The sequence below is a fragment of the Phycodurus eques genome, chromosome 6 (assembly GCF_024500275.1).
Source record: "Phycodurus eques isolate BA_2022a chromosome 6, UOR_Pequ_1.1, whole genome shotgun sequence".
NCBI classification, from domain to species: domain Eukaryota; kingdom Metazoa; phylum Chordata; class Actinopteri; order Syngnathiformes; family Syngnathidae; genus Phycodurus; species Phycodurus eques.
Genome location: NC_084530.1, coordinates 8,303,326 through 8,316,937, shown reverse-complemented (window position 1 = coordinate 8,316,937; position 13,612 = coordinate 8,303,326). Strand labels below are relative to the sequence as shown.

The 13,612-nt window shown below is 41.8% G+C and overlaps 1 protein-coding gene across 1 annotated transcript in view; it reads right to left on the bottom strand.

Annotated features, from left to right (window-relative positions):
• LOC133403610 (cytoplasmic phosphatidylinositol transfer protein 1-like) overlaps positions 1-9,713 on the bottom strand; it is a 76,022-nt gene extending 66,309 nt beyond the window's left edge. Inside the window, exon 1 of the mRNA XM_061678617.1 lies at positions 9,416-9,713. Within this exon, the coding sequence (XP_061534601.1) occupies positions 9,416-9,463 (48 nt within the window). The 5' untranslated portion in view covers positions 9,464-9,713. The remainder of the gene's footprint in view (positions 1-9,415) is intronic.
• Between the last annotated feature and the right edge of the window lie 3,899 nt (positions 9,714-13,612).

The following is a 13,612-nucleotide window of genomic DNA, read 5'->3' as shown; positions in this document are numbered from 1 at the left end:
TTGCATGGTTTAAATAAAGGGTGTCCAAATTTTGAACATCCATTCTCTTAGCAGACTGCAGCACAAACTATCGTGAACATTTGACTTGAGGTTCTTTATAACCAGTATCAATATCAAACCTAAGAAATGCTTTAACCATTTTATTTTATTGTTTCACTCACCCAGTTGATCGAGAGTTGACTTCACTGACAGTATATAGCTGCCCCTGTATTCTGTTTCATCACGTCAAATTGTTTATATGTGCATGTTTCAACTTGACTTCTTGTTTTAAGCTTGTAGCCTTTTATTTTGAAGGGTATGCACCGGAAGCATTTTGGCACAAAAAGTAACTTCACACAGCACCTGTGATTGTTTTTTTATTATTGTATTTATTTATTTGCATTTATTTATTTTAAAATGGATGGAACCAAATGCTATAAAATTTAAAATTTGCTGGTAGAGCAAAACAAGAATGGCGTTCCACTAAACTTAGTCTTCTGTCAGGCATGGGGGGGGGGAATAGTTTACTGAAATACAAACAAGCTCTCGTTGCAGCTAAAACTGATTAGTTTCCCAAAATAATTGGTCTTAAAGGTGCCATGTTTTATCAAACCAACTTTTTCTAGTATTTGGGATGCTATATTGGCTCTATGGTGCCTGAGTAAACGTGAAATATGAATTAAAATCGTCTACGAATTCCCTAGTTACAGAAGTTTTTCTGCAGAGAAGATCTTCGCCTACCTCTCCGCCCTGAGCCAGCGCTGTCAACATAACACACGTGTGCTCTCACAAGTGGGTCTTCTAAACGGAGGCAACCAATCAGAGGAAAGGGGAGATATATATAAATATGGACAAAGCGGATACAAAACTGGGTCAAACAGAAGTACCTGTCAGAGGGGCCTTTTCTGTAGTATTATAAAACCAATGTTTTTTTTCCAAAGGGAATTGTCACTTTTATACTAAGTCTATGTCAGAGAGTCACTCTATGGAGGTCTAAATAGCCAGAAAATAGGACCTTTAATTAAAAAAATAACCCTAAATTCTTATTTCATACAGTAGCAATGCTAACCCAAAAGCAGCTTACTTCAAAAAGCTCCTTTTCAGCTGATGATTTCATGCAATTGTTTTACAAAAAAAAATAAAAAATAACGAGACAGCGCTCTTTCTTCAGGTAGGAGAGCATGCAGATGGAGGAGATTAAATAAAGCAGTGAAAAACTTTTTACCACCATGTCATGTGGCGAGGCTGTGTTAAGGGACCATTAAAACATGCACTCACAAAAGTGCGACCACATGAAATTTTTACTCGCTGACACTGAAAGAAGGGTCGCAGTCTCGAGTCCTGCAAGTGATACCTTTGTGCTGAATGAAAGGGTTCAAATGGTCAGCGTCATACTTGAGGGTTGACACCATCTCTGAACAACATGAGTGCTTGCATGAATATCTATGACAGATAATCTTACACAGGCAAAAATGACACTTGTAATCCTATTACAGTACCACCACCAGGTGTCCGGTTCAGGTGTTGACTGCACGTTGATGTGCCAGCTGCGTGAAGACAAATGTTTCTCTGTGGTGGATACGTTTTCATATCAACAACATCAATAGTCTGTCCACATGCAGGTGGTCACATAGAGTTATGTGGCACAAGCCAGATGAGGCTTTACATGAACTGTTGTGTGTTCTTTGGCAAGGGAGGAAAAAATTAATTGTTAGAAATATTTTTGTTTTCTCTAATCTGTCCTGATAAGGCTGATTCTTGGTTACGACACACCCATGTGAGCCGGCAGTCCAGGTGTCCCTCCAGTAACCAGTCTGGAAACTCACTCACCAAGTCCAGCCTCCTCTTATTCAAAGAGTCATTTATTTCCAAGTAATCCCAATCCATCTCTATAGCCTTCAATCTCAACAAGCACCTGTGTTGCTCTAAAAGTGCCAACAGTGCCATAAAGCCGACACGGACCTCATTTCTAGAAAGTATACAGACAGAGCCATGACCTGACTAAAATACATGCCAGCGCGTACGCAAACACAAGCATTCAAAACATCGTAGGGTGGAGGGGTCTGGGGGGATTCCCCGGGCTCCCACAGAGAATGTTTTTGATATGAACATAAATAAAGCAATTTGGAAGACTCTGAAGAGTACAATAAGGCAAAATAAACACATTTTCTTCACGCAGAAAAACATTTATTTACACCGCTCAAGTACATGTTGATGTAGAAATTTAGGATTAGAATTGAATTTGCCTCATTTCTTTGCTTTTTTGTTTTGGCTTCCAACTTGAGCCAGGCCCATCTCCACCTGCACCTGATGCCAGCTTCAAGCTGTGCCACATGAATAGCATCCTCCTCTTTAAGCGCTCTCATTCTGGAAAATAATTTACTACAATCATTGTCTGTTTCACTTCATTTTTCACTATTACCAATTTCAAAGGCTAATCCCAAATGCATCCTCCAGGAAAATATTAAGTACAATATTTTTCTGTTTTCATTGGCCATTGCTAAATTTGAAGTTAGTTCATTCTGTGTTGCGACATAATCCCTAACATTGCTCCATCGTTGAATACATTTAACATTGACATCCGTGAACTAATTAGATAAATATCGGCACGTTTCCTAATTAATACAAGATGTACTAGCGGATCAACTCTTATTGCAGATGTTACGTGTGCTTCGCTGTTCCACTGGGACCACAACCTGGGCCACGACCCGCAGCACCTCAACGCGAAAATACAAAAGACCAGCGCAACAAATCTGATGAGCAAAAATGTTGCTTAAACTTAAGAGTAGCAATAGAGGATGTCCGCTCCAGAGATGAGTAGTGTAGCCAAATGTTGTACTCGAGTAAGAATACTGTTACTTGACAATAATGTGACCCAAGTAAAAGTAAACAGTCAGCCTCCAAAAAATTATTTAAGAGTAAAAAGCACCCAATGAAATAATTACTCAATTACTGAGTATCTTCAGATTTTTTAATCACAGCATGAACATCAATTTAAAAAAAAAATAATAATTACAAAATAAAATGCAAATTCTGATGTCTCTGTGTGTGGGCGTGTGCATGCACAGTCAAAACTACAACAAAACATCTGCAATTTACTGCATGGTGTTTTTTCAAGTTATAAGTGAGCTGAAATATCCACGTTTGGGAAGATAGTGCCAGACAAATACTACAATAAATGAAAGCTGTTGTTTTTGTTCGTCTAAATGTAAACACGATGAGTTGCGCGCCGTTGCCGTCCTGGTAACGACGACCTTCCCAACATGGCCGCCACGTAGGCACGATGATCAGCCGGGGTGTATTATCTAGTTTTAATACCTATGCCCGGGAAGCCCAATAGAAGACCTTTGTGTGAGGTGGTCATGTGACGTTCTTGTGCTGTTTGATTGGTGAACTACGCTTAAACGTCACTAGCGCTTAAACTGGATTGGAGCACACAGCACCAATGCGGAAGTCTAAGTCGTAGTCTCGCTCACAAAATAGTTGATAAATAAGAAATAATTGATAAATAAAAGTAGCGACCGACATTTAGATCATTGTAATGGAGTAAAAGCACCGTGACTTATTAACAGCAGAAGAGGCGGAAATGTTTTTTCTGGTCTCGTCAACTCCTTTGATTTATCCTGAGCGCGCAGGCGGAACCTCAGGCCGATACTCCAGCATATTAGTCCGAAACGGAATAATATTTACAATTACATCTGTGTGTGGATGGTAGATGTGTGGAATGCATCTAGCTGCCAGCGCTGAAGGATTACGACAGCGACAGCGAACACAACTCCTCTCTTATTCACTGTTATCCACTCCCTCATTTGTTGAGCTTGACCCCTCAACAGTCAGCTTCAGTCACTTCGTTTTACATCCATGCATCTGAAGAACCATTCTCCTTCCTTCCTCTCTGCTCGGAGAGGCAGGAAATTTTGAAGACACCGGGGATGTCATGGCATTCTGTGCTGCTGTGATAAGAACACACACAGGAATACGCCTCTTTGACTCCCTCTTGGTTCATCTACGCTTTAATAACTTGATGAAATTAAAATGTGCGGTAGCTTTAGTGGGCTTTTTCTTGCAAGTAGGGCTAAGTAGCAGATAAACCCTCCTTGTACTTCTCACTCCTGTTTATACTTGAGTGTTATTGATTTCTTCAATATAAAGCGACCGACTACTGTATCGATTTATATTCCTATTATCCAACTGGATCGATCTGTGCTCCACAAGTTAGAGTTCTGAACAAAAATGTATCAATTTAAAAGGTTTTAAAAGGTAATCGATCGATTGTATCGATACTAGAAAATAAGTCATTGGATTTACGCAAATCGGCAACCACGAATCGTGATACAAATCGAATTGTTGCTCAAACAAATCGTGACGACTGTTTCTTATCTACAGAAGTTATAAACTGTCTAAACAATACAAGGAAGTTAAAAGAGAAAGGTGTGCTGGTTTTCACATCACAATTTATTTATTGCATATTTTATCCTGTATTTCTTTTCAAATTGCAACAATACAAGGAAGTTAAAAGAGAAAGGTGTGCTGGTTTTCACATCACAATTTATTTATTGCATATTTTATCCTGTATTTCTTTTCAAATTGCAATGTATATATTACAGTGTTTTGGGGAAGGAATTGTCATTTTTTTCTAATTTTGTGCAGCCCTAATACTGATTATATTGTGCAAGCTGGTTGAGTTTAGTCAGTTGCTCATCCCAAGTGGAGGCAGCATCATGTTAGGGTTGCTGGGTTTTTGTTTTCTTTTACAAAAGGAAATTGGTCTTTTCTAGGTGAACCCAAGATGAATGGACTTATAATCACCTACAACTGCCAGTCAATTTATTTCCCAAAACCTACTAGAAAGCTGAAGAAGAATTTTAACATTGAGCATAACAATAACCCCAAGAATAAAATTAAACAATGGCTTCACCAGAAGATTAGAAAGTTCAGTTAAAAAAGCTAACAGTTAACTAACAGCAAGCATTTCCCATTTCTTCTCTTTTTTAGATTTTCCACAAATCTGGATACTTGTACTCCGTATCCATCATAAAGGTGTTTTCACACTCAACTTAGCACAGAGTAGACCGCCGTTAACGTGTCAACCAACACATTCATTGTGCATGAGCATGGCCTTGCAGCAGCACAACGCCATGCCATAGGATAGCGTCACACAAGGCAGGCACTTGCCGCCACAGCTGTCACATTCAAGCTGAAAATATTTCATTCAGGTGCAGTGCTCTCTGACGACATTGTGGCGCATTCAATAGGAGAGATGGTGGCAAGTGTAAACAAGCCAAGTCTCACACGCATGCACACACTGGTTTCATTTGCGTGCCTGTACCTTTAAATGTGCTCTCTCTTGCACTCTCTCTCTCTCTCACACACGCACTCGCTTGACCCCCACCCCCTTGTGCTCCTGATGTGAGCAAGAAGGCTCTACCCTCTGTGTCTCTCATCATTGGTTACGTGCCAAAAACCTTTTACTTTTTTTATAAGAAAACTTGCACTCAACAGTATTGTATTATGTACAAAAACACAGTAAAATGTGCTCCCTACATAACATTCAGTTCTTCTTTAATAACGTTATGCTTTTGAGTCACATTAATGGCTCGTGTCTTCTGCTGATGTAGCTCCGTAACTTCTCCAGCGTAAAATGGATCTCTTGTCCATAGCTTCAAATTGGTTTCAACACCTGGTGTTAAGCCATTTTATTTTTGTGTTGTTAATAATTGTTAGCTCATGTGGCTGGCTATGGCGTTTTCCATCGTATTCTTGATGGAGGGGCTATGTGGTTCTTTCAAATAAATACGCAATGTCATTCTCTCTTTGTATTATGGTCAGTTTGACAGTAAACTCCAAGTAGTAGTGGCTATTAACAGGCTGAAGACTCTTTTTTAAAGAAGATTTACTAATCATTTCAGCCAAATCGCTGCTTGTTGTGTGTGGCGTGACTGGACCCACCTGCCACCATAGAACACTCGTATCAAGTTTGGGCTCTCAAGTCAATGCAAAAACTTGGCCGATGAACGGCTTGTATCTCGAAAAACTCGTAAGTCGGGTCACTCGTATTTCGAGGCACCACTGTACTTTGGGTGCAACAGGTTGTTTGAAAGTGGTAGAAACGTGTAAATTTAGAAGTTTAAACAAAAATGTTAGCTTATAATAAAGCATAGCACACAGCCTGTCAAACTGCTCCTTGTTCACAGTAATCAGCCTGAAGTACAACTCGAAGGCAGTCTTCATGAAGTTGTAGCACACAGATGAGCCTGAACTCCATCAGATCTTGCCGTGCCATTAGAATGAGATGGGCCCATATCCTTTAAGGTTATGTTTGTCTCCTCTTCCTCATTATTATAAGCCAGGGCATTCCATTGAAACGTTGACAAATACAAACCGCAATTCCAATTAAGTCCGGACGTTGTGTACAATGTAAATATACAAACAGAATGCAATGATTTGAAATCATTTTCAACCTATATTCACTTGAATATACAACAAAGATATTTAAATGTTCAAACTGATTCATATTGGTTGTTTTGTTTTTGTTTAGTTTTTTTTAAATATTCTCTCATTTTGAATTTGATGCTTGCAACGCGTTCCAAAAAAGCTGAGACAGGGGCAACGAAAGACTGGGAATGTTAAGGAATGCTCAACAATCACCTGTTTGGAGCATTCCACAGGTGAACAGGTTAATTGTAAACAGGTTAGTGTAATGATTGTGTATAAAAAGACCATCCCCAAAGGGTTCAGCTGTTCACAAGCAAGGATAAGGCGAGGGAAGGGACTAGGGATGAGTGCTGAAAAGTTACATACAGGTTTTGGAGCAACATATGCTGCGATCCAAGCAACGTCTTCTTTCGGGACATCCCTGCTAATTTCAGCAAGACACTACACCAAGCCCCATTCTTCACGTTTTACAACAGCGTGGCTTTGTATTAAAAGAGTGCAAGTAGTAGACTGGCCAGCCAGCAGTCCAGACCTGTCTCCCATTGAAAATGTGTTAAAGCGCAATATAGCCACAACGGAGCGCAAAATAGCCACAAGTTAGTTTGAGCTTTGTCATCGCGACGAACGTGTGCGCAATAGTCACATCGCAGGATCTACTTGCGATGTTGGTGGACTGTAACATGCAGTGCATCAACTGTAAGAATAAAAGTGACCAGCAGAGGGACTGTTTGGATATGGATTTCCTATTTCACGCTTCAGAATGAAACTAGTCAGGCACGAGGTAGCTTCGTGAGTGTGCAAGTGCATTCAGGGCCACTGCGCAAATGGGAGTGAATGTGTTCTTTTGTAATACACTACATAATTGTAAATAATGAATTACTAAGAAATTATTATTTGTATGAGAATCCCGACCTCCAGCAAGCCTCAGTCACCAGTCATGCCTTTCGATCTCTCCCGGGTACCAGAAGAATATCACGACCTCTCCCCGGTTTTCAGTAAGGATCTAGGCATATCTCTTCCGCCCTACCGCCCCGATGACTCCACCATTGACCTCCTGCTGTGAAGTGAAGCATTTCATATTTATAATATGTATTATTTGGATGATTGTAGCACATATCACATTTTTTAAAAATCCCCATATTGAGAAACTAAAATATAACATCAAACTAAATAGTCAATTAAAGTAAGAAATAAAGTGATTTTTAACGTAGAAATTAGTGCACATCTATGACATGAGTTTCACTACGACAATTAAATTCCTTCATTCCTTTGGACACCTCATTAGGTACACCGGCGCAGGGGAGCTTAAACGCGACTATCCGGCCATCCTGCCTGCAACGAACCGTATACGTTTCAGATTGTAACGCAGCGGTATTGAAACTCTGTCTTTCAACTCTAAAATGTCACTTTTTGAATTAATAAAAGATTTACACTATTCATGTGTCAGTATGATTGACATGAACTCGTGAATGCCAGTGATGTGTGCGAGACTGTGATTGACGTGCTCGCGTGAACACATTTGAGCAGTGTTGATGAGCGCAAGATGCGTGCGCGTGTGAGCATTTGAGTAGTGTAAATGAGAGCATTTGACTAGTGTAAATGAGAGCATTTGAGTCGTGTCAATGAGAGCAAGACTCGTGCGCATGAGAGTGTTGAGCAGTCCTCATGAGAGTTTCAGTAGTTTGTGTGTGTGAAAGCATTTGAATAGTAAGTGTGAGAGCTAATCCTGAATAATGTCCTTAACGGCCCCTCATATGTTTTGCTTTACTTCATTCTTTATTTCAGACACAGGGGGTTCCAAACCAACCTTTTTGACTGCCATTGATGGTAAATACTAAAAGCGGACCCTTTTGTATACTTAACATGATTTCTTGCGATACATCTTTCTCAAAATGTTGATTTTGTATTATTATTTATTGATCGAACAGCAGAGGAGCCATTTTCTCCTCTGGAGGAAAGACAAATGCCAAAACAAGACAAACAAGCCACTACCGTCAGATGAAGAGTTACCTCTCATAATCACCTTGGGTTAATCGCAATAGAAGAGGTGAACACTGTGGGGTGACCGAGAATCACAAGCCGTTAAAAGTTTCATCACCTCCTGCATTGTACCAGCAAAGCATGACTGTAAGTGTGAGAAATGTTTGTGCTGTCCATATACAGTATGGGCCTCCCCAAACATCATTTCCGCTACATCATTCTAGAGCGCCACCAAGTGATACAGCGCATGAATGTATAGGATAGTCACTAAAAATATAGCAAGATGTGCCAGAAGCTGATAGGCTGAATCAGCATTCTGTCATCTACTCTTGTAGTGGCTTGGGTGAAAATTACTTTTTTTTTTTTTTTTTAAACAAAAAACTGGGACTGGAAAAACATTGACTTCTACATTTACAAGCTCATTACAACCAGGACAATACAAATGCAATGTGAATAGTGTAAACCCTAGGTCAATACAAGCTTAATTAATGCAAACTTAGTGATTGTACTTTTATTTAAGTAACTGAAGGTGACCTGGCGAGGCGATCCAGAGCACCCGTTGTACTGTGACCAGGGCCCCTGCGACCGACCTGCCATGATCCCGCACGGCTGTGTCCTCATCCCACATGGAAAGAAGTTTGTTTGTGTTTGTGCGTGTGTATGTGTGTGTGTGTGTGTGTGTGCGGGCACATGTCTGGAGCACAAACAAACATACACACGTATCAGAGAGATACATTAATGAGTTAAAATATATGAAAACAAAAAGTATGAAATGAAAACATCACAGCAAAAGTGTACACATAAACATTCAAAATAATACGCGTACTGTGTGTCTGTGTGTTCCTGCTCCAGACGTGGCTGTCTCGCATCAACTTGCGTGTACGCACGCACGCACGCACGCACACCTACAGAACATAACGCGACACACACGCACACTGCCGAAGTTAGCTAACGGAGTTTGCTGAACGACACCTAGCTTTCATACGAGCACAAACACACCACAAATTAATAGAACACTCACCTCCTCCACAGTGAGTGGCATGCATATCCTGTACTCCTTCAGCAACATCTTCCTGTGCTGCGTGCTGCTGACAATGTGTCTCACAACGTTCCCTCCGCACCGGGGATGTACGTGCCACAAAAAGATAGATAAAACTCCTTCGCTTCGTGTTAGCGCATACGGAAGAACGGTTTCCAAGTACGGCCTGACTTAGGGAGTTCGCTCATCTGAACCAGCGGGGAATGTAGTGAAACGTTACAGAGCCAAACCAGCTCGGTTTGAAGGATTTGTCCCCTCCTATAAAGCTCAAGAGTCAGGAGTTAGCAATAAGCCCGCAGTAAGTACAACCGGAAAGATGTAGGATTTGAGTTTCAAAATAAGAGCGCAACGAGTTTTCGCCTAAGAAATAAAATGATTCACATGGATAAGCCGTTCAAATAATGGATGGAGGGGACATCACTTACAATCCACTCTATTTACCACAGCGTGTCACTGGTTTCCATACAGTATGTGGGCTTGTCTTCAGCGTCCCACTGTCACCATTATTTAGAACAGGGGTGTCCAAACTTTTTGCAAAGAGGGCCAGATTTGGTCAGATGAAAGTGTATGGGGGCCGACCATTCGGCACGACATTCCTCGAACCATTACCATTGTAAATGAACATGTAAATATATAACTCTATCACTTTGCTGCCTGCAGCTAGGTCGAGATTACAAATGAGAATCTGTCAATTGCATTACCGGGATAGTTAAAGGTTACATTTTAACGGAAAAAAAAAAGTCAAGCTCCACTCCTTTTGCCTCTAACTGTCTCTTGATATCACATGAAATTTCTGCAATCCTCCATGCCACAGTGCGACGACCCCAAGGCTAACATTGGCAAACTCTTGCTCTTACTCAGGACAAATTTTCTCCACCGTTTTCATCACGTAGTCTTTAATAAATTCACCCTCAGTAAAAAGTTTGCCGTGCTTGGCAATCAGCATTGCAGCCTCGTAGCTTGCCTTTGTAGAATTTTCATTTGAGTCACGGGCTCTTGTGTAAAAACGCTGCTGTGCTTATCAAAACAACTTCCAGTTGCGTCAGTTTTTCGGCGCGTTCGTTCGCCGTTAGCTTGTCGGAGTTAGCATGTTTCGTCTGGTAGTGCCTCTTAATATTGAATTCTTTGCAAATTAGGCAGACACAGTTGTTTCGTATGTCAGTGGGGGAAAAAATACTCCGATGTCCACTTGTCCTGGACACGGCGGCCCACGTTGTCAACTTTCCTCTTTTTAGTTTCAGATGCCATTTTAGAAATGGGCTAAAAATATACCATATAGGTAAAGGTTCACACAAGTGTCACGCGACGAGAATGCGGCCACAGGTCTACTGCCGCCCTCTGGTGAAATATAAAATTGCATTTTTTTGGTATGTGTATTATTTACTGTGGGAAACTGTGCTGGCTGGCCACATATTATTAATTTTATGACAGGATGCTTCGGGCCGGAGTGAATTTTGACACGGGACGGATTTGCCCCGGGGGCCGGACTTTGGGCATGCCTGATTTGGTACTATAGCCCGGGGCAGGCGACATAGGCGGTCGCTAGACTACTAGAGTGAGTGCACGTGTAATGTATAATTGGGCCGACAGAAATGTGACAACAAACTCAAGAAAAAAAATTGGCAGCATGTTGCAATGGAATTGTAAGTTAGCTGTTTAAGAAGTTGATGGTAAGAGGGAAGAAGCTGTTGGAATGTCTGCTAGTTTTAGTTTGCATTGTTCGGTCGCGCCTACCTGAGGGAAGGAGCCGGAAGAGCTGGTGACCGGGATGTGGAGGGTCCGAGAGGATTTTGCATGCTCTTGTCTTAGTTCTGGCAGCGTGAAAGTCCTCAAGGGTGGGTAGGGTGTACCGGCAAATCCTTTCAGCAGTTTTGATTGTCCGTTGCAGTCGAAGTTTGTCCTTTTTTGTAGCAGCACCAAACCAGACTGTGATGGTAGAACACAGGACAGCTTCGATGACCGCTGTGTAGAACTGCCTCAGCAGGTCCTGTGGCAGGCCGTGCTTCCTCAGCCCTTTGTCACCGATTCAGTTCATTTCCTTTATGGACAGAATTTCTAGGCAAAGCCGTGGTGTTGAGGGGGTTTCGTTTGATGACATCAGTATCAGATCGCTGCTTTTTGCAGATGATGTGGGTCTGATGGCTTCATCAAGCCGTGATCTCCAATTCTTACTGGAACGGTTAGTAGCCCAGTGTGAAGCGGCTGGGATGAAAATCAGAACCTCCAAATCTGAGGCCATGGTCCTCAGTTGGAAAAGGGTGGAGTGCCCTCTCAGGGTCAAGGAAGAGATCTTGCCCCAAGTGGAGGAGTTCAAGTATCTCTGGGTCTTGGAGTGGGAGATTGACAAGCGGATTAGTGCAGTGTCTGCAGTGATGCGGACTCTGTATTGTTCTGTCAGAGTGAAGAAGGAGCAGAGCCAAAAGGCAAAGGTTTCGATTTTCCGGTCGATCTACGTTGCTACCCTCACCTATGGTCACGAATTGTGGGTCATGACTCAAAGAACGCGGATATAAGAGACCAACATGAGTTTCCTCCACAGGGTGTCTGGGCTCTCCCTGAGCGATAGGGTGAGAAGTTTGGTCATCCAGGAGGGGCTCAGAGTAGAGCCGCTGCTCCTCTGCATCAAGAGGAGCCAGAAAAGTTGGCTCGGGCATCTGGTCTGAGAACGCCTCGGGATCCTGCCAGAAGAGCTGGACGAAGTCTGGGCTTCCCTACTTCAGCTGCTGCACCCGCGACCGGACCTCGGATAACCAGAGGAAAATGGATGGATTTTTACAAAGTGACCACTAGTGTTCTGACTGAGGTATCACCATTGGATAAAATGGTGCCTTTATAACAAGATGACAAATTTATGTACCTTTTTTTTTTTTTTTTTTTTTTTTTTTTTGTAATTAATGTCTTATGGCCGACACGGTGTACGACTGGTTAGCACATCTGCCTCACAGTTCTGAGGACTGGGGTTCAAATCCCAGCCCCGCCTGTGTGGACTCTGCATGTTCTCCCCGTGCCTGGGTGGGTTTTCTCCAGGCACTCCGGTTTCCTCCCGTGTCCCCCAAACATGCGTGGTAGGTTGATTGAAGACTCTAAATTGCCCGTTGGTGTGAATATGAGTGTAAATGGTTGTTTGTTTCTATGTGCCCTGCGATTGGCTGGCGACCGGTTCAGGGTGTAGCCCGCCTCCCGCCCGAAGATAGCTGGGATAGGCTCCAGCAGCCCGTAAACCTAGTGAGGATAAGCGGTAAAGAAAATGGATGGATGGATGAATAATGCCTTGTTTTTGATACTCACAAGAAATGCCAAGTTTAAATTGAAATGTATTTATATTTGTGTTTTATTTATTTTTATGTTTTTTATTTGTTTGTAGATAAGAAAATGCAGTTTCCTGCTGTATGTACAATGTGAATTTAAGAAAAATGCTGTTGATTATCTCAAAGAGGAAACCAATTGGTTGTTCATTATTACTTGGAAGTGAAATGTCTAATTTTCTCTTGTATTCATAATTGCTCTTTAACCAAACAGAAATACAGTGGGTACGGAAAGTATTCAAACCCCCTTCAATTTTAACTCTGTTATATTGAAGCCATTTGATAAAATCATTTAAGTAGATTTTTTCCCTCATTAATGTACACACAGCACCCCGTATTGACAGAAAAAAACGGAATTGTTGAAATTTTTGCAGATTTATTAAAAAAGAAACTGAAATATCAAACAGCTCTTACTATTCAGACCCTTTGCTGTGACACTCTTATATTTAACCCAGGTGCTGTCCATTTCTTCTGATCATCCTTGAGATGATTCTACACCTTCACTGGAGTCCAGCTGTGTTTGATTTCCTGATTGGACTTGATTAGGAAAGCCACACACCTGTCTTTATAAGACCTTACAGCTCACAGTGCATGTCAGAGCAAATGATAATCATAAGGTCAAAGGAACTGCCTGAAGAGCTCATAGACAGAACTGTGGCAAGGGACAGATCTGGCCAAGGTTCCAAAAAACTTTCTTCTGCACTTAAGGTTTCTTAGAGCACAGTGGCCTCCATAATCCTTAAATGGAAGACGTTTGGGACGACCAGAACCCTTCCTAGAGCTGGCCGTCCTGCCAAACTGAGTAATGGGGGGAGAAGAGCCTTAGTGAGAGAGTTCAAGAAGAACCCAAAGATCACTGTGGCTGAGCTCCAGA